The sequence below is a fragment of the Calidris pugnax genome, unplaced genomic scaffold (assembly GCF_001431845.1).
Source record: "Calidris pugnax isolate Ruff unplaced genomic scaffold, ASM143184v1 scaffold81, whole genome shotgun sequence".
NCBI lineage: Eukaryota > Metazoa > Chordata > Aves > Charadriiformes > Scolopacidae > Calidris > Calidris pugnax.
Window position 1 is genome coordinate 13,150,273 of NW_015090880.1, and position 25,589 is coordinate 13,175,861.

Consider the following 25,589-nt stretch of genomic DNA (forward strand, 5'->3'; position numbering starts at 1 on the left):
GACTGGGAAGAAAATGCGTTACATCTATGCACTTGCATGGGGAAAGGGAAATGCAAGGAAGAGAGTCACTATAAGAAACAAATAAACAAACAAAAAACCCCACAATAAACAGGAACTATACCAAAGCCCGCAAGTTCCACCCCCTCCCAGGGTTTTTCCTCTACCCCCAACTGCAAATTATTCTCCATGTGCAGTTTCCAGTAAATCAAGCTTTGCTAAATAACCCCGACATGTGCAGGGCTGAGAACCAGCCAACAAGCAATGATGAGATGTCCCTGGAATGATTAAGGAAAATGCAGACATCTCTCAGGTTACGAGGAAGCCTGTTGTACTCTCCCCTCAGTGCATATGCAATGCTGCAAGCACTGTTCCGAAAACCTCTGATATTCAAAGGCTCATTTGGTTGACAAGGAGCCTGTGGATTCGTGGACAGATTGTCACACAAACTGTCAGGTTTTTAGAGAGACTATCAGACCTCTCTTTGCCTACGTTATGGAGCACATCAAAGACACAGAAGATGAACCAGACGCAGACTGCACAGATCTGACAGAATGGTGGGTGTACATATTCAGAATACTGTACTGCTGGGGGGGGAGGCTTAATGTGAATAATCAGGGGCTGAAAGTTCCAGAAATGTGACAGTTTTTGGCAGCGATTCTCATCTTTGCATTTATTTATCGAAGGGAGAAAAACTGCCATACTAGAGGCAAACTTGTGAGAGGAAGAAAAATTATATCAGCAGCAATTTATTTTGCCGCTGCACTTTTTCTTTATTATTACTCCCAGAGCATTTTCTGAAGATATTTGTATTTTCCGCCAGGGTTCTCACACTAGGCTTGCAGCTTCTCTTCCCGTTTTATCCTGTAGGAGAGGCTGGTTTAATGATTACAGCCAAAAAGACCGCTAGGAGTTTCCAGGTCAGTGTACGCGGTTAATGACACAGACAAATCCACACTTTCAGAAGTGCCCGCTGGCTCCCGGCTCTGTCTGGAGATGCTCAGGAGCTCATTATTCAAAACTTCAGGCTCAAGTTATGGGTAATCAGCACATCTAAAGAAAAACACCATACCTGGACAAGCAAAAAGTAAAGTAACAAAAGCTATTATAGAAAATACTAACCTTAAGCTTTAGGGTCTCACTTTTTAAAGTGGTCTCACTTTAAATGTTCACTTATTTTCCAGGGCGCTAGAAACCTCAGTTAATGAATAACCGGAAGAAGTTCTGAGTTCCACAGCTCAAAAGTAGTTTTACAAGGATAACTTGATGTCATTCCCTTTTATTAATAATACTTGGACAAATATTATAAAGCAACAGTGTATTTATTTTACAGCTGGGAAAGAAGGTATTAGGATATTTCTACCAACAAGTATTGATTATTACCTAAAAAGGGAAGTAAAATATAAAATGAAACACTGATAACAAGCAAAACAAAATGGATTAACACACATCCCTTTGGCCTGCCTTTACAATACTGCTGTCACATAACCTCCAGTTCTCCCTGCAAGGCATCAGTTATTCCAGAGGAAAGAAGACTAGTATCTTTTTGTATTTATTTTGCTGTTCAGAATGGATTGAAATTCTCCACACAGTAAACAGAAAATAAATACGATGTTTATCTTAAGATAAAAAAGCCAAGGAGGACAAAGGAGAAGGGATGGTAAAAGGGATGAGAAAGAAATCAGAAAATATTTGTAAGCAATTTCCTTCCCATCATTTGACAGTCTCATTCTCTCTGCTTTTAGTGATCTTCTCTTTCACACGGTCTTTAACGGAGCTGTTTTGCCTCCTCTGAAGAGGACAAGGCATTGAAGAGACATCTCTGTAGCTGGCAAAGAGCTTGTGAAGTCTCCAAAGACAAGCCCAGAAGGACCACAGACCGCCAATCAGGTGGAGAGAGGCATTTTCTCAGCAGGGCTATTGAGACGTAAATATTAACATGAAAATCAAACACCCACAGAGAGCAGAGGCAGCCACACAAACGCTTCAGTCCCATACTCCGGCAGAGACCACTCCTTCACAGTCGAGGACTGTCACAGCCCTGGTGCATGATGTCACCCACGGCCTTCAATAGCGTTTGGTCACCACCAGCTTAGTACCACACTTTCATTAGAGAATCCAGATGGAGGAAAGGGAACAAGGCATTCCCTCCCTTTTAGCCCATTACAGAATAATAGGAATAATTACTTATCAAACCAGAAACATCTCGTAAAGCCTTGCTGCCAAGGCACCTCAGGAACATAAATGGAAGAATGTCACATGTCTGGGTACACCATACACCCATAGATTGAAGCTAAATCTACTCTCAGAATCTAATTCTTAACGCCGTCTCTAACAGTAAAGAGCTCTACATACAAACAACAACAGACCTTGACTTTGGGACTAAAGGAGGAAGAAATAAAAGTAGGCTTAAAGCTCCAAAAGAAGTATTTTGGTGTAAGCATCACAATTATCTGGGGTTTGCCACTGTAGCTGATAAACTTTGTAACAAGGAAAGGCTTGGGAAACTGTGTTATAAGCGGATTTTTTTCAGACTCATGAAAAAAGTATTCGTTTTTCACCTGTATCTGCTGAACAAGACCAAACAAAAAATTCCACCCTTCAACTGGGGCACAGCTTGGGCTCAGAAATCAGACAACAGGAACACAAAGAAAGAACAGAACTATACTTTTGCTGGGGAACAACAGGAGGGGGAAAAAAATCCAAACACCGCAAACAGCAAATCTGTAGCCAGATCCTCTCTGCCGAGAAGTGAACACACAACAAAGTTATAACCCAGCCCTGTCCTATTTTCAGCTGACAAGGACAAACTCTGTGTTCCTCACCAGGACGCCCTTTGCCTATCAGAGAAATCGACAGCTAGGACGCAGTTGGGTTTTGGGGTTGTTTTTTGTTCTTCCTGCAACAAACCCCTGCCTCTAACTGGAAGAAGAGTTATTATCTCGGTGCCACAGGAATGAGTGATTAGCCATCAGCAAGTAATGGCTTTTTGCTGCTGCTAACGGAAGCTGTATCTGAACAAATGACCTAAAGGTGAAAGGTCTCACATACTACACTTAATCCCCTAAACAGCCAAAGGAAATATTGTGGTATACATATCCATTATGAAAACTGAAGTTAAAAAATCCATACACATGCCCAGGCGGGCACAAGATACAGCATTTTTACACGCCCATATGAGTCGTCTTCTTTGTTTCAAGAATCACAGTCCAGCCAGTTCAAGGCTTGCTGCGTGTCAGGGCAAATGAGACGATTTCTATATACTATCCAATATATCATAAGACATCTCTAGGGGGAAAAAGAAAATAAATAATAATCTAGCCACTCCTAAATTGACCCAGGCATGCAAGCTTACAGCAACCTTGCAGCTCGAAATTATATAAGCAAAAATTTGGCTTCTGTTCAGAAGAATGGGGAGGGAGAAGGAAGAAGGAATTAAGCCTTTTTTTTCTTACGAAAAGACCTGAAATGCAATAATTGGGAAGGAAAAGAAAAGCTAGCTCTTCTCTTAAAATAACCTAGTTATTACAAGTCTTCTCAAATCAGAGGCTTAGAGTTTTATCTCGGCTCCCGCATTTCCTTTTCCCGTCTCTTGCTCTCCTGCAGCCCCTTGGAGACTGACACAGATTAAGTGTCCTCTCGGCGGTTTCTGGCTCCGCGGCTGCTCCCTGCCATGGCTGCCCTCTGTGCAGGGCACCAGCTCTTATCTGATGGCTACTCTGCTGCTGAGCACCAGCCAGGGCAAAACTCTCCTCCTCACATTTGTCAGGGTTCGACTCTCCAGAAGACAGACAGCTCTAGTGTATGTTTATTTTTGTTAAAAGTGAAACACAAATACAGCCATTATTTCCTATTTATTTACAATGGGGCTGGACTGTGAATGGGTAAATCAGGTAAATCCTCATTTGAGCCGAGGTGTTTAATGGTAAACTGTGACTGGGATCATTCTTGATGCAGCAGAATATATAGCCAAACCACCAGCTAACCCCAAAACAAGCAAACAAAAAACCCACCCGACATCATCCTGGGACCAGGACATTTCTGTGACATGAAGCAAATACCATTTGCAGTGGCTCAAGACCTCATGGCAAGCCTCATGGTGCACATATATTTAAGAACATTAAAACATGTTATTTACAAGCTCCTTCTGAGTCACTCTGGTCTCCTGGGAACGTGCATTTTATGTTCATGAAATTGGAATAGCTCTTTTATTTATGTTTCTTTAAAATGACTGGCAGATGGGGAAAAACCTTCAGAGAAGTGGCCCTAGGCTGTCATGAAACGTGTATTTAACACACCCACAGTAAACTACTAAACACACTCACTTCAGAAGGTACAATTCGTAAATACAGAGTAGTCCCTTTTTAAAGTCTGATCTCTGGACTACTTAATTCAGCACAAATTTGAGATGTTCTGTGGAGTCTGCCCAATTTACAGAGTAATTATTGGCCATATTTTGCATTAACATGATGACAGCATATCCTGTAAGGCCAGAGCCAGAATTTTAAGGACCTTTTCAAAATGAGCCCAGGCCTTGGCTTTATTTCTAAGTCACAATAGTGATGGCTTTTTTTCCTGCCACATGTGGAAGGACCGCTGCGGGCTGAAATGGAAATCTCAGATTCCCCAATGTCAGGCTCTTATGCAAGTGGATTCCACACACAGAGGGAAGTTTTGTCTACCTGAAACAATTTCCAAGACTAAGTCTAAATCTGGAATATCCCAAGAGAAGCGCAAGCTTCAATCATTCAAATCCCAGCAGACACACAGACTCCAGCCTAAGGTCTGGAACATATTTAATCAATTCGCTGTGCTAACTCTCTACAGCTTCATAAAATAGCCAATACAGCAATAACAGGGCCAAAAATTAATTGTACACTGGTTGGCGAATTACACAGAAATAGCAGGAAGCACTGGTATTTATTGCAGCAGGATAATATAGTTGGTGCTAAGGTACAACTACACTGCAGTAAAAATAGGTGAGAGACAGGCAGCGTGTGTGTGCACGCATACGTATGGATGGATGTGCATGCAAGCACTGCCTTCCATTAGAAAAGCAGCACTGGTTTTACTGGTAACAGTGCTACCTGTATATATACACATTCATAAATACCATTCTGCTTACAAACATCCATATGAACAGCACAAAGAGGGAGAAAACAGACATTTAAACCATTAGGCAGTAAAAAAAAATGAATGAAACGAAGGGAAAACTGGGTTAAATAAAAACGGCAGGGGAGGGTATCAGAAATATCAGATAATGGGGAAAGCTCTCAAAATAAGACAAAAGTACCCCTTATTTTGCTCTTTTTGGACTAGACTTGAGAAATACTCTGGTGTTGGGTTCCAACAAAGAGACGAGATCACATTCTAGGTCTTTTTGTTCTGCCTTTAACAAGTCTTCATAGTGATACACTGATGAGACCAGATACCAGATTGTTATCTAAATTCAGCTGCTAAATTCAGTGTTAAGACACTAAGTTCAAACCACACATTGCCACATTTATTTCACAAGTCGAGCCTGAGGATGGATTCCTCCAAGATGAAGCAGCCCATAAGCATCATTCTCTCCCTCTGCAAAGGTACTTTAAATGCCAGGGAAGGAAAATCACTGCAAGGCTCTGACAGTTCACCCTTCAGCACACAGACTGCAAAAGCATCTCTACGCTAATCGGGCACACTGAAGAGGAAGCAAACACTTAGTTGCTGTTTGCATAGAGGCTGCTTGTAATTTGATGTAATGTACTGTACATCAGACAACACATACTGAATAGAGAACATACGCACGGCAGAGAAGGCAGAGGCAGTGCTGACATCTAACACGTTTTATTTACCCTATTATAGATGTTCTTTGAGTTCATCAAATTACCAATCAATTTATCTGATCTCTAAAAGCTTGTGTACTGAGGTATATTAACTACTAAACTTTACAAGCTTTCAGCAAAACAGCCATTAAATGGGTGAATTAAGCACAGGACACTGAAGTCAGTTTGCCAGTTGGCCAACGGCAACAGCGAAGCAACCTCTCCCCGCAGAGAGGGAGAGGATGCAGAAGCATGAGGAAGGCAGCCTCCCCGAGACGCTGCTCAGCCCTAATAGACACCGGCAGAAAAAGGAAATTAGGGATGCTGTACTGCCTCCTCCTCTTCCCCCAGCCTGACATTTAACGTCTGTGAATAACTGAAAAGAGGAAGAGGATGGGAGGTCAGAACCGGTTCAGATGACAATTTCAGGTTCGTTCTTTTTTCATTTTGTTCCCATTCAGAAATTTAACACGCACGCAGGACAAAACCTTCAGTTCTCTAAATATCAAAGGCTGAGAGACTGCTAGAGCCGTTGCCACCTGAAAGACAATGTCCACACAGCCTGGGACGCTGTCTGCCCAAGCGACGGGGAAGTGATCTGGATGATTAGGACGGATCTTATCAGCCTATTTCAGAAAACTATAAGGGGGATTATTTTTCTTGTGTTCAGAAGATTAAATCAACAGCTCGATGAACTGGGTGCTTTGTTATATTGCTCCACTGGCCTGAAAGGCAAACTGCTTTTTTGGAACACAGCTGTCGTAGGTTCACATGAAGCCCTGCTAGTTTTGTGAGAGGAAGCGTTTGCAGCTGAGGCAGGGGATGAGAAGACAAGTGAACAAATTAGGTAAGAAAAAAACTGAAATTGTAAAGAATATTGTAAGGCTTGATTACAAAGGCAGGGACAGGTGAAGCTTCTGAAAGGGAAACATGTTTTTTGAGACCAGAACTTAGTTTCACACTAGCTGTTCTTCCTCAGAGTACCCCCCAGCAGCAGCTGGCAACACAGTGACTGGCAGCAAAGCATCAGCCCTTACACAGCAGTAGCTCACGGGCAGCCCTAAGACATTACAGTCCATTTTACTGAGAAAGTAAATGGTGTCGGTGACACCTGCCAACTTGCTTAGAGAATGGCACTGAATCTTTAACTCCCACAGAGAGGGCAGAGGGCCTGGTTGAAGGGAACACCTCAATAGGGCTTGTTTTTTTCAAAGGTAGGGGAGTGCTCTCCAGGTCTCCTGGACACAGACACAGCCTGGGATCCCAACTCAGATCCCATTCCTCGTCCCCTTCAACAAAAATCACATGCCACCTTTGCCAGGTGACATCAGTTTGTTCAGTCCTGCAGAATCTGCTAAAAATTGATCATAAAGACCCAACATGAACATATTCTGGAAGGCTTTTTTTTCCCCAGGCTGCTGTCACTTTCTCCACAGAGATTTTTAGTGAGATGAGTTGCTGGCCAAGAAGCATAGAAATGACAGTGGACTCACATGTAGGGGTGACCTTTGTGCACCAGAAGTGGGAGTCTGCTCCAAGAAGAAGGATCAAGGCCAATAAGAATAACAAACAAAAATAAGTTCGCCTCCCATTCTTTACGCATCCCAAATGCTTTACAAACATGAATTAAATGGTAAGTGCAAGGGCAAAAGGAGATTAATTTAAAAAAAAAAAACAAACAAGGTGAATGCCACACACAAAATTACAAGATTTGTGAAGGTAAGCTGAGAAAATGGTGCAGTCTACCTTATTAATAAAAACTTTCCAAAAAAAGGTATTTGCTCAACGCATTGCTTTCCTGCTTGCATAAATACTCCACAGCTTATTAATACCTCTTGTGCTACTTACTGTTCTGAAAAACTACAAGCAGAAAAACACTGCATATTAATGTACCCACTGCTGACGGTAGTCCACAGCCACCTAATAAAAGATAACGTGGGAGACGGAGCTTAGGGAAATCCAAACAAAGAGACATCCATCTATAGCAAGGAGTTTCGCTTCGTCTGCCAAGATTACCTTCAGCCTTTCTCTGCCGTTCCGTGCTGCTCCAAAGAGCTGCCTGTGTTTTGCCATCCTGTAGCACTGCCCTTAACCTCTGCCAGGTTAAATCCACCAAGAGGCCAAATAGCTAAAAGAGTCAAATAAATATTTACCTGGGAGAAAGTTTACAGCTAATATGCTAAGTGAAATCACCCAGTATCTGAAGGGTTCCAGGAGAGACTACATTTCTTTCTTATCATATCTATTAAAGGATGTTTCTACCATTTGGAGAAAGCAGGACAAAGCACACACAGAACCCTTAATAAAAATCCCAGTTCTGAGCAGTATATGTACCAAGCTCCCTCCCTCCCTGTTTCTCAGTAACATATAAATGTATGAAAGAACATCAGCTTAAGCTGCTCAAATCGAGTGTTTCTATGGCTTTCCTTACAGATTATTAGGTCCAACTCTCAATCTTCTTACCCAGAGAAACACCACAGTTCAAAACCTCCTTCAAAACAGTTGAGACAAGACCCACTTTTTGTAAAACAATTCCAAATTACATGGATGAGATGTAAAATTACTCTAACAAGTCAGTTAGAAGTTTAGCCACTTATAACAAATTAGCCAGGTCTCATTACTGGATTACTTATTGGAGATTAGAGAGTCACGCTGGAAACACAGGTGTGGAATGGAATGCCTGTATCACCAGCTCCAAAATCCTGCAATTACACACAGTCATATAAGAAATAGTCAGTTCAAAGGATCTATTCCCTGTAATTTTCCTGATTAGCAAAATACTTCAGGCACTCCAACACAAAAACATACAAGCAACCCCAGAGACTGAAACACAAAACTACAACAAATTACCCGAGCTAAAGTGAGGAAGACAAAGGGCATCACCAGTGTCCTGATCCTCTGACAGGAATTTGTTCAATAAAATTCGGTTTTAAAAAAAAAGTTTAAACAGCACGCACCGCACCGCAGACAGAACAAAATGTACCACCCCTTGACACACACAACCCCTGACAAACTGATAATGGAAGGTGCAGTGGGAAGAAAACCTCCCAACAACAAATGGCAGCATTGGTTTAATCCCAGTACAGCTGCTTCATGCACTCAAAGCCACACTCCCAATAGCTGAACGCTGCCAGGAGCAGCAGTGCCTGGCGTTTGCTCAACACAAGTCAAAAGTGCAAATCAAGCGCTAGGCACTACAAAGAAACAGAGAACCAAGCAGTGATTCTCATACAGCTGCCAGATATACTCATGGTCCACCCGCACCTCGAGCCCTGTGTGCACTGTTCTGACTCTCACCTCTCAGAGAGGATTAAATACACATAGAAAAGTTTCAGAGATGACCATGCCAGGAAGAATTTGGGACGAGTATCCCATATACTTGCCCTGATCTTATGTTTATCATTGGTCACACTGTGCTGGTCCTGACTGTGACACAGTGCTGCTGCACTCACCACCTCACCTCTTCCAGTGCTTTAGCAGAAGATGTAGGAAAACCCCAAGAGCTGAAACACTGAAATTATTTTTTCAAACATGCCCTTTCCTGTGAAAATTTTAATAAGACTGTCTAGAGAAACTGAGTTTCTCGAGATCTATTTGAAATAAGGTACACCCGTAGTTCATCTCATGCAAAACTAAAGGCAAAGCCTTTTTAGCATTTCTATAGCTTTACTATTCCACAACACTTTGCCCTCCCCTTATAAGCCATTCCATCATATAGATGGAATAACTGAGATAGATGGACTAAGTAATTGTTTCAAACTCCCAAAAGAGAAACAGCTATTAGAAAATGAGCAGTTTTTTGCTTCCAATTCTGTGCTCTGTCCAGTAGATTACAGTACTCTTTCAGAGATTACAAAATAAAAAGATAATGTTATTCACACAATCTGCTGCATTCAAGGGAACTACTGAGTTCAATTCTGGCCAATACATCTCAAAGACAGAGCCACGAGGGGGAAAGGCCCCAAAGACAAACAAGTAAAACAAGAAAACTAGAAAAAAAAATATCACACAAGCAGAGGCTGAAAAGGTGAGGACTACTCAGCTTAATGGGCAGATAAAAGAGGGAACAGAAGACTACAGATAATGAATAATGAAAAGAATTCCTTCTATCTCTTTCACATAAAAGATATTAAATGAAAAAAGTATTTGAAACTGGTAACAGGGAATTTATAGAGTATACAAGTTAATATGTGGCACATACTGCCACATGGTATTGGAAGCAAAGAGCTAAACAAGGCTTCAGGAAAAATGCCTGAGACACATATAAGAATGATGGCAGGAATCCAAGTTCCATTATAGTGAATAAAAATACTGAATGAAAATAAACACTTTTGCAGTAGGGCACGTCTCAGCCTCCAACTGACAACACTTGGGAAGATTCTTCTCAAAGTTGTTCTCCAAAAGGGGTTTTTTGGTTTGGTGAGGGTTTTTTTTGCATCTTCCTTTGAAGTTTTTGAAAACTGACCACTGTCAGAAGAACCAGGACAGTCTCCATGTTTGATTCAGTGCAGCAGCTACTACATTGTAGGGAGCATATAATAAAATTATTCTTAGCATCCTACCAGGAAGGTATAGTTCTCAACATCAACAGTTCAAAACATCCTTGAAAAACAAATCTCTAAGTCTCCTACTGCTGAATTCTCTTATCATGCAGAAGTGGGAACAAAGCCAAGCTGAGGTTATAGATAGGCACAGCATGGAGAAGAGAGGGGAGAATTCCTGACAGTCTGATCCTTAGAAGGAGAAATTTCAGCTTTCTAACTCCACACTGAGCCATCACATTCCTTCACTCCCAGCCCAACACCTCCAAATCACCAGTGACCATGCAAGTGACCATCCCCTCTGAAAACAGCAGAGAAAGCAAACTTCTATTTCAGAGCTCCTCCGCACCTGATCCTCTTACCAGTAGCTTTTTTTTCTAATATAAACACACATGTACATACACAGATGTATAAAAATATATCTAAGGCTGAGTTGGAAGGTTTTAGTAGAGTAGAAGGGAAAATAAATAAATAAATGTCAAGGTCTGCGTGTATTCAACAAATAAAAGCAGAATTATATAAAAGCAACAGCTAATAAAAAAGATTGTTCTGTGCTGTGTTTTCCATCTTTCCAACCATTATAGGAATAAAATTATCCACAGAGAAGATAGAAAACCTTTTTCAAAACTAATACAATTAAGCTTTATTACACTGTTTCAAGTACATTTCTCTCCTCTCCTTTCTAGCCCCCACCACCTCCCACTCCAATACAGACTAATGGTTGGAGGCATCCTTCTATTTTATTACCAGCAAAATGCTAGTGTTTAAGGGTCAGAAACTATCTAGTGTTTTAAGAGAGGAAAGAAAACCTGTTCCTTTTTATCTACTTGCTTTTGTACACGTAAGAACCAGAAGACAGTTTCTATGCAGCTCTGCAGTTTGAATAGGACTATGGGCAAGACACCTTACTCCCCTGAGAAAACCCTGCACTAAAATATCCATCACCTTGTTTAAAAAGTTACCCTGCAGCAAGGGACATGGACCTGAAAAGGAAAACACGAAATACAACAAAAGACTTCAAAAACAGTACAATGCAGGCTGGACACAAACTTCTCCCCACTCCTGTGTCCACAAAGGACAGACACACATACAAATTTTCTCTGCAGTTTCCGCTTCATGAAACCAGATCCGGAGAGAAGAATATAATAGAAGCACACAGCGTGAGACCAAGAAATTGCAAAAATTCCCTTTGCGTATGAACATATGGACAACTGTGATAATTAGAACGATAGCTGCTAGATTGTTTGCAATTTCACTGAACAATCCCCATTATCTAGAAATAGAATTTCAAAATCTGAATGCAACACTGAGTGGTAGTTTTAATAGTTTATTTTTTAATGAACTGTGGGGATTAAAATGTTGCAAAATTGTATCATATGAAATTGCTCATGGGCATGTTTTACCATCAAAGGCTTAAAAAAAAAAAAAAAAAGCTGTATGGACAATCATGCAGTAGCAGGGAATGAGGAGGGGAATAGATGTGCCGACAGTTTTTTTACCATTTTTATAATCTGTAATTTTCCCATGTTCCATATTCACCATCATGCTACATGTTGGGAGTAAAACTGATTGATTTCTCTGTCTCTTTACAACCTACCTTGTTCATTGTTTGCATTTCTTTTTAGTCACATCGCACAACTACGAGTCAGATGTATGCAACTCCCTGTCAGGAGGCCTAATTGCTTCAAATTGGAGAAGATTATTCTCCACATTTATTAAAAAATAAAGACTACTTATAACATTATTTCATTTTGCCAGGAAGTGAAAAACGCATTAGTTCATAAGGAACAGCATGGCTGCTCCTATTTTTATGGCATCAATTTTTAAAAACTCATCATGGTAAACAATTAAACAAAGAAGCAAATCCCACGTTTAGGGGAGAGATTCAAATCCCTAAATGGATTTTCAAAGGTCATTTCAGGCTTAAAAGATGCTTGACGGTGTCTCTTTAAATCATGTTCATTTCAAAGGCTTATCCAGGAAGAAGCAGGCAGTGCAGTGCAGCACCCTCCTTTGAACTGTTGGGCTCCCCAGAGAAAAATTAATAATACAACTTTAATTCATATTTATAACAAAGATTTATGTTTGGGTCTTTTTTTTTTTTTTTAATTTATGAAAGGATTTTTAACAAAAGGAATAAAAAAAAAAAGGGCATTTGCTTTTTTGAACTTAGCTTTCACCTCAACCCCATGGTGAAAAAGAAAATAAAGTTTGAATTACTTTATTACAAAAATCATCCAGTTAAACCCCACCTTACCTTTCCAACGCAAGTTGTTAAAAAGATTTGGTTTGCACAGCTTTTTCATCCCTTAACTATGTAATGGGTGGGGGGCAGACAGTTCCAGGTTTCAGCACAATGAGGCTTGTTTCTCTGCTCCCTGGATCCACACCGACCTGCATCCAATCCCATTAGTATTCAGAGGCCACAAATAAAAGACAACTTTTAGCCTCACCTTCCTCTCAATGCGGGCCAACTGCTCTTTGTAGAAGGCTTCTTGCTGCTTCAGCTCTGCCTCCCTGCCTTCCAGCTCAACAGCCTGGGAAGAAGAACAAAAGAGCATCAGTAGAAGAAAAAATTAAAAATAAAAGGTGTGAGTGTAAGGAAAGCACATGGGATGCAGACTGGAAGGAACTAAAAAAAAAAAAAAATATCACTGCTCAAGACTGGTGTATGGGATCCCTCTTGGTGGAACTACAAACCTTTGTATTGCAGTTCATTTTGGATTATCCCCAAATGTTTGAAACAATCTTATTAGAATCATACTCAAACTCATAGCCTTGATTTTATTTCTCCTTATTAAATGAAAACATATAATCATAGAAAGGTGACACCTTCCTACTGCCTTTTTCAGAACTTATCCAAGTCTTTGTCTTCCACAAATCATGATGTGGAGTACCACTTCAATGTTCTTCACCTTACCTTAAAAATTAACTTCAAAACCTCCACTTCATAAACACTTGCCCCTTGGAGTGTCAGAAACTTCTGTAGATTTAACAGACCCCTACGCTCACGAGGAAGATCCAAAATAAAGCGTATATGTTATAACACTTTCATAGCAACACAGATTTTCACTGACCACACATTTGCTTTTACACACATACGTAGCAGGGCTACCCTGATAATTAAGTACTCTCTCCACATGTACTCTGTGTGTACACCACCAGCACCCCAAAGTTCCTCTGGTTGGGCGCTGCAGATCTGGAGGGGAGATGGGTGTCAGAGAATTTTCCTTCCATCATCCAAAGTATAAATGTGACACTTCCAAAAACATCAAGCTTGGTATACAAGCACGTGCTTAAGCATAACCTGGTCATCAACTAAATGATCAATTGTGTGGTTACAGCAACAGCTTTTGCCTTTTAGCTCTTTCCAACCAGCAGTGCTTGATTGCATTCCCACTCCTACACTGAACCAGCATTAAGCAAACATGGCATTGATGGACCCGAACCAAACTTCTTAAGCTTAAAAATAACAAGCAACAATAGCAAGAAGAATGGCACTTGTTTTTCTTCCCCCATCCCATCCCAAAATCTCTGGGGCCACATAAGTTATCACCAGGCAAGAAGACCTTTCAAAACTAGAATTATTAGTCCATTTAACATGAACACAAACCCTGCCAATCTATAGCATCCCAGCAGCATTGCTCTTCACTTTTAATGATGATGGTACAATCACAGAAAATGCTGGTCCAATATGATTAAGCAGCTGGGACAAACATCCTCGTGGGCTCAGACCTGTCATTTTACAGCCAGCAGCCATTGTTAATGAGAAAAATTACATCTGAAAGCCAGTTGCTGTGTATTTCTTTCTTTCTGCTCCCCTGCTGATGGAAGTACAGCGGTATAATAGGGCTTAGAAGAGATTTTAAGCTAGGCAGTGAGGGACAGTTGATAAGCAAGCAAGAAAAGAAGTCGGAGCACATGAAATAGGGGGGTTGCCAGAGTGCGGTGGTGTCTGTTTGTTTTTAAAAGGAAAAAGAAATATTTTGGTTCCCATGCTTGTCATCCAGCCAACAGGGCCAGAATAAGGCACAAGCACTATAGACTCACATCTAAACCCCCTTGCTCTCTAAGGCACTTGATTAAAGGGAAAATCTCTGACTTTGGTTTAACCAGAGCTGCTACGTATCTTCCAGCTCACAAACCAGCTGAAATAGGATGGGAAAAGGGATGAGAATCAGCTGCCCCATACATGCAGCCTGACCAAAAAGATATCACACCAACAATGGGCACTGATGGGCACTTTGTAAGTGCCAAAATTATTAGTATTTCTGTGATAAGAGAACCAAAGCAATCCTTCTGCACCAAAATCCATTTCTATACAGAAAAGGACTAAGCAATTTCAACTGAAATGAAACAGATGTAAGAAAACAGGGTGGCCTGGTGGGTGACCAAAGGAGCCTGATTCTCCTGCTGATTTTCTGCATAACACCCACAAAATCAGATTACTAAACAAGTGATTGGTATCTCCTTAAGGAGAAAATAAATAAGGAAAAGAAAGAAGAGTAACATAGTACTGACCCCTCTATACAATTCAGATGGAAGGTGATTTTAATGTCAAGTGTATTTCAAGAAAAAAAGAAAAAAGACTCAAAAGATCAACTCTTAAAAATGCAAGAAAGTCTCTGCTTAATCTAAATAAATTAATTACATGGCAGTGCTAGTCTCCTGAGGTAGCAGTCTATTCTGGGAGCACAAAACCAATACATGTAACAATACTGGTGGGCAAGAAGCTTTATTCTGTTTCTGACAAGACATGGATGTGACATCTCTGGAAGGGAACACAAACCAAATACCTAATCTCTCAAGTGGGGTGCTGAGATCAGACACATGAGAGGGGTCTGATCTGCATGATGATGACCCATTGACTCCCAAGCAGACCAGACTGGAGCTGGGGTACCCATAGTGAATAATGCCTCCACATCAACGCACCCTGCAGCAGATACACATTCTGTTAGTGACTTCCCTAGGGTCTTGCAAAGTTGATCTCGAAGAATCAGAACTGGATCTCCTGACTGCCTATTATGACCTCAGTGTACTCCCAATTCTTCCCCGTAAGTAATTTCTCCCATCTTTTCTCCCATTCTGTCCCACTTATCGCCTGTAAGCTGTATGACAAAACACAGGTTGGAGAGAAAATTTCTACTTGCAAGTCAAACATATTTTCAATGCCTTGCTTGTTTTCAAGAGCTGCTGATGTTTCAGCGCATTGAAGTATACTGAGAAACATTCTATTTTTGACAGATCTGCTTGAAAGTTGCTTTCTGTTTCCCTCTATCCCCAGCTGTTATTACTAGAAACTTTAGTACACTTTATGATGATGTTTGAAGTATGAATGGTACAGTCAGAGCATGTGTCATTTGAAATACTCACTGTTCCAAACTGGGTTAGGCAACAAGGGACATTTTGTATGAATACAGGATATTTATTAAGAGATCCTCTAGCCCTGCTGCTTATTTCCCACCTGAAGGCAGAAGCCTGTGATGTCCCAGACAGAACTGGCTGCTATAGAGATGATTACAATCTCACAGGGGATTGGGATTGCAGGTGCCAAACAAAGCATCAGATACACTTTTCACAAAACGGCTGTTAGAACTAAAGAAGGAAGGAGAAGGGAAGACATGCATGATAACACACTGGTTTGAAAATCGTGTATCAGATAGTTGCATTTCACATCCACGCTGCAGAAGCTACATCTGAGCTTGAACACATCATGCAAGAGATGACCAAAGCCCAGAGACAACATCTAAAAAGCTGTTGTGCAGAACACAGCAGAGAGTGTGGTATACAAGAAGTATGAAATCAGGAAAAAAAACCCCACAAAAAACAGGAGGGGAGGAAGAGTGTAGTTAGTTGTAGAACACATGGATGCATCTAAAACTTAGAAAAGTAGCACAGGACAGCACGTATCTGCAAAAGAGAATGTATGCAATATGCAACTGCCCTCTGTACAAAAACTAGGTATTAGATATATTCAGAAGATGCTCAAGAATTCCCTATGATGGGTCAGAGGTTAGAAGCATTGCATTCTTACAGAAGGACAGGGAAGGTATACTACTAGGATGCTATTACAGCTTCCACGGTCATGGAGTGGCAGGGAGCTCTTTTAAATTCTTCCTAGGTTTTATCTTTGCACTTTTTCCACAACCCAAAGCTTTTCAGGTTATCTTAGTGCTGCTTTGAACAGTGACAAAGAGCCAGGGTAGAGTCACCTGCAAGTCCAGACTCCTTCTCTCCCTTTAACCCATAACAAACTCTGGAAGCACATTTCTAAAGCTTTGCATTACACACCAGCTCAACTGAAGAATTCAAGTACCAGCCTGACAGCTGACAGGCAGGCCAACAGAAATATTTTACAAGCCTCTTAATTGAGGTAATGAAATATTATTGGTTCATTCTCTATGAACAAAGCCAGACACTCTTGGCCTCATCCTGGACTGACACCAACAAGCAACACATCAGACTGTGCAACTGATCTTCCAGAGCTGGGCTTCACTCTAGCAACAGCCATTCACAATTAGCTTTGGCTTTGCCCCCCTCTTCCTGAAATATCTCCAGATTTTTATTATTTTTAATCACAGTCCCTTCTCATCACCTTGTTAAACATGAAAACCAGGAAGGAAATCTGCTTGGAAAAAAAAGGGCTTCTTGGCAGGGTCAGATTACAGTAGGGAATGTGGCACCCAGGAATAAAGTTCAGCAATAGCACAGGCCACAGCTGATGGGTACCATCAGGCTGTCGCTCTCCACAATACTGTTGGGATTCTGGGATTTGGGGAGAGGGCATGAAGATTCTTCTGGAGGGAACCTCCCCATCCACCCTCTGCAAAGGACAAGTCAAGCTAGAAGGAAAGGTCCATACTATAAAGAATTTCCTCAGAGGCAAGTCACAGCACTTGGCAAGGTTATTGCAAAAATATTTATCTTCTTGGCAAAACACATTCACCAGTCACAGATGAACTAGTGAGATGACGCCTAGAGAATCAGTCAGACACAATCCAGGGAAAGCAGCTACATGGATAAAGGAAAGGTCCTTAAGTCTCTACCAAATGCCTTGTTTCTACACCATCCTGTCTTTGCTGAGAGGAGTTATCAGCTTCCCCCAAAGGTACCCAGTAACATCCCTGCAGCAGCAAGCAGAGATGTTTTGGCTGAGTACCTCAGCTTGCCACACTTCACAACTGCAAAGTCTTATACCTCATGCTTTCCCATGTCTCTTCCAGTCCTGGTAGCAGTCCAGGTGGCAGGGGAGAAAAACAAATGCTATTAAAGGCTCCAAGACTAGGAGGAGGAATTGACAGCAATGCACTGAAGAGCAGAACTGGCTCCAAAATTAGCTACCTGGTGTGTTCCTCACCAAGCCTAAAGGGAATGGCAGAGCTGAAAGGGCAAGACTGAAACAGCATGAGGCAGCTCGTGCACATCAAGCCTAAGACCAAGCAGCAGAACTTTATGGGGAGGCTCATACCGGACGAGGAACCACGGGGGAGCCCTGACTCAGCCTCCACTTGCATCAGCAGAAACATCACCACTACTGTGGAGTCACCTGCACTCGCCATCGCAGACACGTGAGGCCTACAAAATCACTTGCTTTTTGTCCTTTCTCTCATTCTGTTGAAGGCAGGTGACTGGGGTTTGTTTTGTTTTAGAGCCCAGATGCAGACTTGTGGCCTCAAAAAGCAGCACTGGTGTAACCTTCATTTCCTCCTGTTTTTGCTACTCCCTTAGCCAACAACACACACCGCCAGATCAAGTTTGGTTTCAGCAGCTGTAAGCTACACAAAAGGAACCAGTGAAAATCTTTATGGAGGAAATAATATGCAATTTTCTAGCTGAACACCTTTTAAAATGTAATGACAGAAAATAAAATCCTGCATCTGTGCTCAGCAATAACAATCTGTATGCGCGCAGTAACAACATGACACTTGGAATAAGCAAGATCCAGACAAAAAAAAGAGAGCTTACCCAGGCGTCCAAATCCGCAGGCTTGGAATAAAGAGAGTGCAAGAGAGAAAGGAAGGGAAAGAGAAGAAAAAGAGAAATCAGTGATTTATGGAGGCCGCCTGCTGCTGCACAATATAGCTTTTAGGATGACAAGTTTAGAAAAGTTCCTTAAAAATGACAAGCATCTTAAACAGTGCAGTGCTGTCCCCTATTGGGAACTGTGCTATTAAAGCAAAACAAAAGCACATGCACCCCCCAAAAAATAAAAACAAAGCAAAGCCAGCGAAGACTGCTGCAGGATTGCCCTTTAGGGTAGGAACTAAGGGAAGACAGTTGCGAAGCAGCCAATTTCAGGGAGTCATGCAAGATGCTGCGCAATGTCAGAGATGGAGACACCCAAACCACGCACCAGTGAACGTGGCAATGCTGGCCATGCTCAAAAGGAGGTGGCCAACAACTCTGCTGTTTCCAAATCACCTGCAAAGAACAAGCAACCCTTGGCAGGGGCATTTTTGAATGCACAAGCTGACCTACATAGCAAGTCAAGTCATCTTCTTTACCGGACCATTTCAAAGAGTGCTACCTAATAGAAAGCCAGTTGACTGATCAGATTTCTAACCAGATCCCCCCTCACAGGCAAACACACACCCCTTTTGTGCACAGTCCAAACCTCTGCCAAATCCAAGCTGCCTTCACCTGCTCCTTCTTTTGCCAGGAAGCCTATTTAAGTCTGAAGACAAGCGGGCTGCAGCATCGCTTCTTATTTACTTAATGCTACTTTTTACTTACACAGTCAGCCAGCAGCAGCAAAGCAAGTACAAGATGATAAACATTTCATGCCCATAACCACCTCCTCCTGAAGCCAAGGCGTTTACGAGGCAGCCACAGCTCTCATTTGTTGTCAAGGGCTGCAAGCCTTCCCTGCCTCTCAGGGCTACGCTCAATCAGCAGCACGTTTGCTTAAGTGGGAACTTCGGAAAGGCTGGCCTTTTTTATGATGATTATTTATTTGAGGGGAGTTGACAGGGCAGGAGGAACTTTCCTCTTGGTCATAGTTCAGTGCCAGAGGGAGCAGACGGTGGAGTGCAATATGTTTATGGGATCGGCCATCATTTTAATGGCACCGAGCGGCTACTTCAGGTAACTGAGGGATGAAGTGTCACCAGCTGCATGTGTCGTCCATCCTCATCCTTTGCAACAGCTGAGAGGGCTGGAACCGAGCATCTACTGTTCAACTGGGAGAAGCCAATTCCCCCCCTTTCTGCAGACAGGTTTTATATCGCAGCACCAAGTCCTTGGCCGAACAAGCCAACACACAACAGGTGTTCACCGGCAATCGCTGATGGATCTTGACAAAAGCCTGACTTGAATAACATTTTTCTTCCTGCTGATTTTTCACAATCAGGACAGATGTGCTTAGTTTTGTTTTTTCATTTTAGCAATTGCAAGGCCGTCCATCCTCAGCAGATGGACAGGGGGAATGCAGGGCTCTTTATGGTGCATGTTATTATTTCAGCAGGTAGGTCATGCACACCAATAGCTCTTTACTGGATTTACACCTGTCATCCCTGGGGAGCCTAAGCCATTAACCACCACATTCCTGGTGGACAAACACTTGCATGACAAAATGAACACGAGGTACTAACTCAGCAGCACCAGACCGTTGCTGAGAAGAGAGCAAGGGGAAGGAAGCAGCCCTATCCCTGAGAGGTGGTCCCTCTTATACCCCTATAAGATACAATGCACAGTAGCAGAATTACAGTTTTAAGAAAGATAAAATTGTCACTAAGCACAGGGCATCTATTCTGCAGGTGCTGCCAAAGGCTTTAATTTTGTCACCTTTCAGGAGGGGGGGGAAATTATTACTCTAAGAGTAGACAGATACACTCCACTGAATGGAAACAGGAAAATTAAAACAAGTGTAGATGCAGTAGGACGTATTGCTGCATTGGGAAAAAAATAACTACATTTGGAGCGAAGCACTGACTAAATAAAATATAATAATATAATAATACCAAAATGAAAACTCAGGAGGGCTACTGGTTTAAGTTTTTTTACCTCGTAAGCTTGTGCCAAGATTTCTTAGTAGAGCTGCATTTACCAACACTGACTGACAAGAAAAGACACAGCACATCCACTAATATTTTCAAAGCTTAAGTAAACTGTTTAAGAAATGAGCAATATCTGCTTTCTAACTGAGTGAGTTTCACATCCAGCTGGGGGTTTGTGAGCTTTATGATCCCTGCCATCTTATAGCACCCTTGGTCAATACTGCAGTACTCTCCTGCTAAAACAAGGGTTAATTTCTCTTCCAGATAGCTCACTGGACAGCAATCACAAGAAGCTGAATAAATCCTGGACTTAATCATTTGGGGTCAAAACCAAACCAAGATATTCCTTCTTGACAGTGGGATCCAGTGGACCCAGTTTGCAGATGACCCCAAGCTGAGTGGTGCGGTTGACACGCCTAAGGGACAGGATGCCATCCCAAGGGATCTGGACAGGCTCATAAAGTGGGCCAGTGTGAACCTCACGAGGTTCAACAAGGCCAAGTGCAGGGTCCCGCACTGGGGTCAGGACAACCCCCACATCAATACGGGCTGGGAGATGAAGGGACTGAGTGCAACCCTGCAGAGAAGGACTTGGGTATACTGGTGGATAAAAAGCTCAACACAAGGCAACAATGTGCACTCACAGTCCAGAAAGCCAACCATACCCTGGGCTGCATCAAAAGAAGGGCGGCCAGCAGGTCAAGGGAGGTGATTCTGCCCCTTTACTCTGCTCTGGTGAGACCCACCTGGACTACTGCACCCAGCTCTGGAGGCCTCAGCACAGGAAGGACATGGACCTGTTAGAGCAGGTCCAGAGCAGGGCCATAAAAATGACCTGTAAACGTTCCTTCCAACCCAAACTATTCTACGATACTTGACTATACCAGAGACAAAAGGTTATTAAAACAGGATCTCAGGCCAAACCAGCAACCCTTGTCCTAGGTATTTATATGGGGAAAAAGATACGGTCCACTCGGAGAAGACTCTGGTTAGATATGGGAATTATCTCCTGTAATGCATCTGTGCTTCCAAGAACTTCACATTTGAGCACCAATTCTTCAAGCAGGGGTTACTTTCCCACATACGTATCAACAGTCCAACTTCCAATGAAATCATGAATACAGCGCCAAATTAGTATTTCACACATACAGACTACTTCCAGCATCTTTTCCCAAACCCTTACACCACATCACCCATACATGACTGCCATAACAGGCACATCAGTCATGTCTGTCACGGTCTAGACAAACACAAAAATGGCAGTAAGCAATCAAAACAGTTCTGCAACTGGGGGCAGGGGGGGATCAGCATGATAAAGCAGCAGCCTTAGGAAGGGCAGTTGATGCCTTTGTAACCTGGCTGGAACCAGCTTCACCCTTGATGTCCATTACCTTGCCATAGCCAGTAACTCTGTCATATAACTAATTTCACTACAGCATGACCAGTGACTCAGGAATCCACACTACCAGCTTGGTAGAGATCTCCTACTTAAGAACTCAACACAGAGTATTTTTAGGGGCACTGCCAACTTCGGGAGTGGAAGATAGAGTGGGAGATGCGAGAAATGAGAGGCAGCAGGTGCCCAAAACCCAAGACAGCTGCTGGCAACAACTTTTGCACTCATGTCAGTATCTGAAGAGATCTGCAGCACATATTCTAACATCTTGATGACCAGACGTCATCGCTGAATGAGCAAAGAGTCATTTCTTAAGGCAATAATCCAGCTCTAAATTTTTCCACGACGATAGGAAATAAAGCATTTAAAAAAATATATCTAGACATTCAGTATCCACTCCAGACCCTTAAACACTTCCAGTTCAGTGGAAAATTGAAGCAGTATCAATACTAAGTGTAATGAGAGTCAGAGATGTAGCCAACTGACAAGGGAGAGGAAGCAGGAAGAGACACTGAACAACAATCAATTTTGAGGAAAGGCTGTGATGAAATTGCTCAACTCTAATGTATACAGAGCATACAAAATTCTGTAAACATGAAGATGGGAAGCAGCAGAAAAGCCCTCTGCCCTTTTATGATTCAGAGACAACTGCACTTCTAATATTTATGGCATTGCTGCAAATAGGTTTGCAATGCTGGCAGTTGATAGTTCTCATTTAAAACAAGAGAAACCTATTTTATAAAATCAAAAGTAAACTATCTGCTTTCATTGCCTGCTTTAATACTTCAGCCCATTCCGACATTTTCCTCCTTCCATCACTACTTCTATATATATATACAGAGTTTTCATTTTGTAGACTGCCAAGAGACAAAGCATTCCATGTCTATAGAAACCTCGCAGAGTATAAGCTCTCTAGAGATGTATGCTCAGGATACTTATTTCTGATAGCAGGTGAGTCAACAACTCCCTCTAAATTTTTACCTCCTTGTTTAAATTCCTACTCTGCCTGTCAGACATAAGAATCTCCAAGTCCCTGACCAATTTAGTCAAAAAAAAAATAATCTCAAGAGAGAGCATCATGAAATTCTGTGTTAATTACGATTTTCTATCCCAGAACATATTTCAGACCCTACTGAGTCAATAAGGTATTTTCTTATAAAGCTAGATTCGAAGGCCACTCAACTCTTCCTGGATTATTTCTAGCTCATAATCATTAATACAGACTCCCATTATGCTAGCCTAGGGGTGGCATATGGCTTTCTAGGGATAGGACAGACGGGGGAAAATAACAGTTACGCATGCCTACATCCCAATCTCATTTCTGTGCATGCATATGGGGACATAGCTTTCTCTTGCCAGATTCTTAAATACCAAATATATTATCTTCAGAGTCAAACATAGTACTTCAAACACAACCACTGTTTTGCAAAAAATCAAGATGACATGCATAATCAACCCATGTGCCTCCAAGCAGTAAAGATGATGAACCATGTGAGTTCTGAAGGAATTCCCTCCCCACACTTGCTCCCAGACACTATATGCAATTTTACCTGCCTCTGAACAAAACAGATCTTTATAGGCACCAGCCAACGGATACAGGTTTAGAATAGTAGAGTGAATACAGAGGTCCTGCCACAAGATTAGAAATCTAATTTCTTTTTATTTAAAAAAAAGATTATCTCAAATACTATACAGTTTAAGAGAAATACAATTGACTTTGGGGTTGCTTTTCAATACAGGCAAAGACTATCTTAATTACATGGCCGAGTAAGAAAATTCTTGAAAGCCTTCAGTCATGGTCATGCATCTCCTGCCAGTCTCTGTGAATCCTTCTGCAGGTGGAGAGTCAGGTGCACTCTTAAACATCATCGTTTATGTCTCTACCCACTTTGACAGTCTCGTAAATTTTCCTCTTCTCCTTGCTATTTCATCTGACATACATAGAGCTTCCTTCACACAGCACTACAGGGTCAGTATCTTTCTGGGGGCAGAATCCAACTTACCAGTTTGCCAAGATGCATGTGGGAAAGACATACGGTAATCAACAATTCGCCTTAACAAAGTGGATTCCAAAGCCTTACAGAAAGGATCACAAAAAGCATAAGGGACACAAGTGAAAATAAATGGTCTGGGCTAGAACACACACATAATCATGCTTGTAGTAAGGTGTTACCTATGGAGTAAAATGTAGTCAAAATATATAGAAAGATAATAGAGGCTGTCCAGGAAAGAAAAAAAGACATAGAAGTGAGAAGCTTCACCACAATCTCCCTCATTTCTGTGATCACTACAGAGAGACAGGCAGTCAGCACTAAATTTCCCTACAACCAGTTCTGAAAATGTACCTCGGTCTTCGCCTGCAGCATTCCCTACATCCTAGGCCACAGTCAGCGTTATGAAAAGGCTGCCAATTAAGTTGTGGTTTTGAGCTATAGACAAAATGTCCACTAGAGACTCTGATTCTTGCTTCCAAAGCACTTGCAACCCAATGTGTGTTTCAGGAAGAGAATATGCTGGTTCTCAAATTCCTGCAGTCTCGGCGCCTCACAAGGCTGTGATGAGAGAAAATGCTGCAAGGTTGCATCTTTTAATGAAGTCCGAGTATATCATAATCATCTGCAAAAAGAAGAGTGTAGATTCAGCAACAACTAGGATTTCAGGCTACTGTAGAACTGTATTCTTTATTTTTGCACTGCAATCTCCAGGGCATGGTTGTATCAAGAGCAACTTGCAAATCTATGTCACTGCCAGCAAAACTTTGATTTCTGTTTGATAGGACAATTTGCAAACAGCAGTTTTCCACATCGTGGAAGTGCTTAATGTTTGTAAGAACTACAAGAATTCAATGCTAATTCGATGGTACCATTTAATGGACAATACAACACACTCTTGCTCAAGGTATATGGCTTGGAAAAACCAGGGGTGGCGAGAGAGCATTCTCTCTTTCTATGAAGGTGCGGTACCTGGTAGTCTCTCAGCAGGGATCACAAACCTGGTGTTGCTGCTGTCGAGAAGAGGAGGGGCATAGACCGGGTACAGCAGGAAGAGTTAAGCACTTTAGGAATTTTCTTTAGGAAAAGAAAAGAACATTTCACTCTCAGTGGAGCTCCTGAAGCTCAAAAATGATGTCACATGCTAAGGAACCAAAGAAGTATTTACTCCTGGACCTTTTGATCAAAAGCAAGGAGCTTGAAATTTAGCTTTAAAACAGTATATGCTCTAAATATAGCAGTCAGATGACCTGACAGAGCTAAGATTCATGCTTCATGAGTTTGCAAATTGAAAGAGTCAATCCAGCTCAGAGTACCACAGAACCCTAAAGACAGATTGCTGTATTATTGTAGTAGATACTATTTACAAATATATCTCCACACTGTTTGCTCTCTAATTATAGTTGGGGCACATACAATCATTTACTTTCTCTGAGCTCTTTTTGTATGCTACACCTCCAAAGTCAATGAAAGTAATTTTAAGAACCTGTTGATTGATTTATTGATCAAATATGTTGACCAGTGCAATAGACTAGAAATAACCAGACAGGAAAGTGATTTGATAAATATTCCTGGAGACTATTCACTATAGGCACTGGAAGTCAGGGAAAAAGAAACCCCCAAAGGCAGGTTCAGGCTTTTTTTAGAATCTATATTAATAGCTGGCCCTAAAACTTCATTCCTTATGCAGGCCTGCTTGGTTAAGTGCACTCACCAACCAAATGTCTGAGATAACTCTGTACAATCCAGTATTAGCTATCAAATTCAGCAGAAGTAATTGGCAGAAGTTCAGCTGCTATTACCAGAAACAACGTGAAAAGAAAGGGGGGGGGGGGGCTGTGTCAACTTTACACAACTATCACCAG

General features: G+C 41.8%; 1 protein-coding gene across 3 annotated transcripts in view; it reads right to left on the minus strand.

Annotated features, from left to right (window-relative positions):
* The window catches only part of CHCHD6 (coiled-coil-helix-coiled-coil-helix domain containing 6), a 114,434-nt gene that overhangs the window by 61,358 nt on the left and 27,487 nt on the right, over window positions 1-25,589 (minus strand). The window contains exons 5-6 of one of the 3 annotated variants that reach the window (XM_014946608.1): window positions 18,308-18,328; window positions 12,796-12,879 (exon numbers count right to left, since the gene is read on the minus strand). The exons of 1 other annotated variant lie outside the window; for it this stretch is intronic. In XM_014946608.1, coding sequence (XP_014802094.1) covers window positions 12,796-12,879; window positions 18,308-18,328 — 105 coding nt within the window. The remainder of the gene's footprint in view (window positions 1-12,795; window positions 12,880-18,307; window positions 18,329-25,589) is intronic. One more of the 3 variants, XM_014946609.1, reaches the window with a different exon arrangement.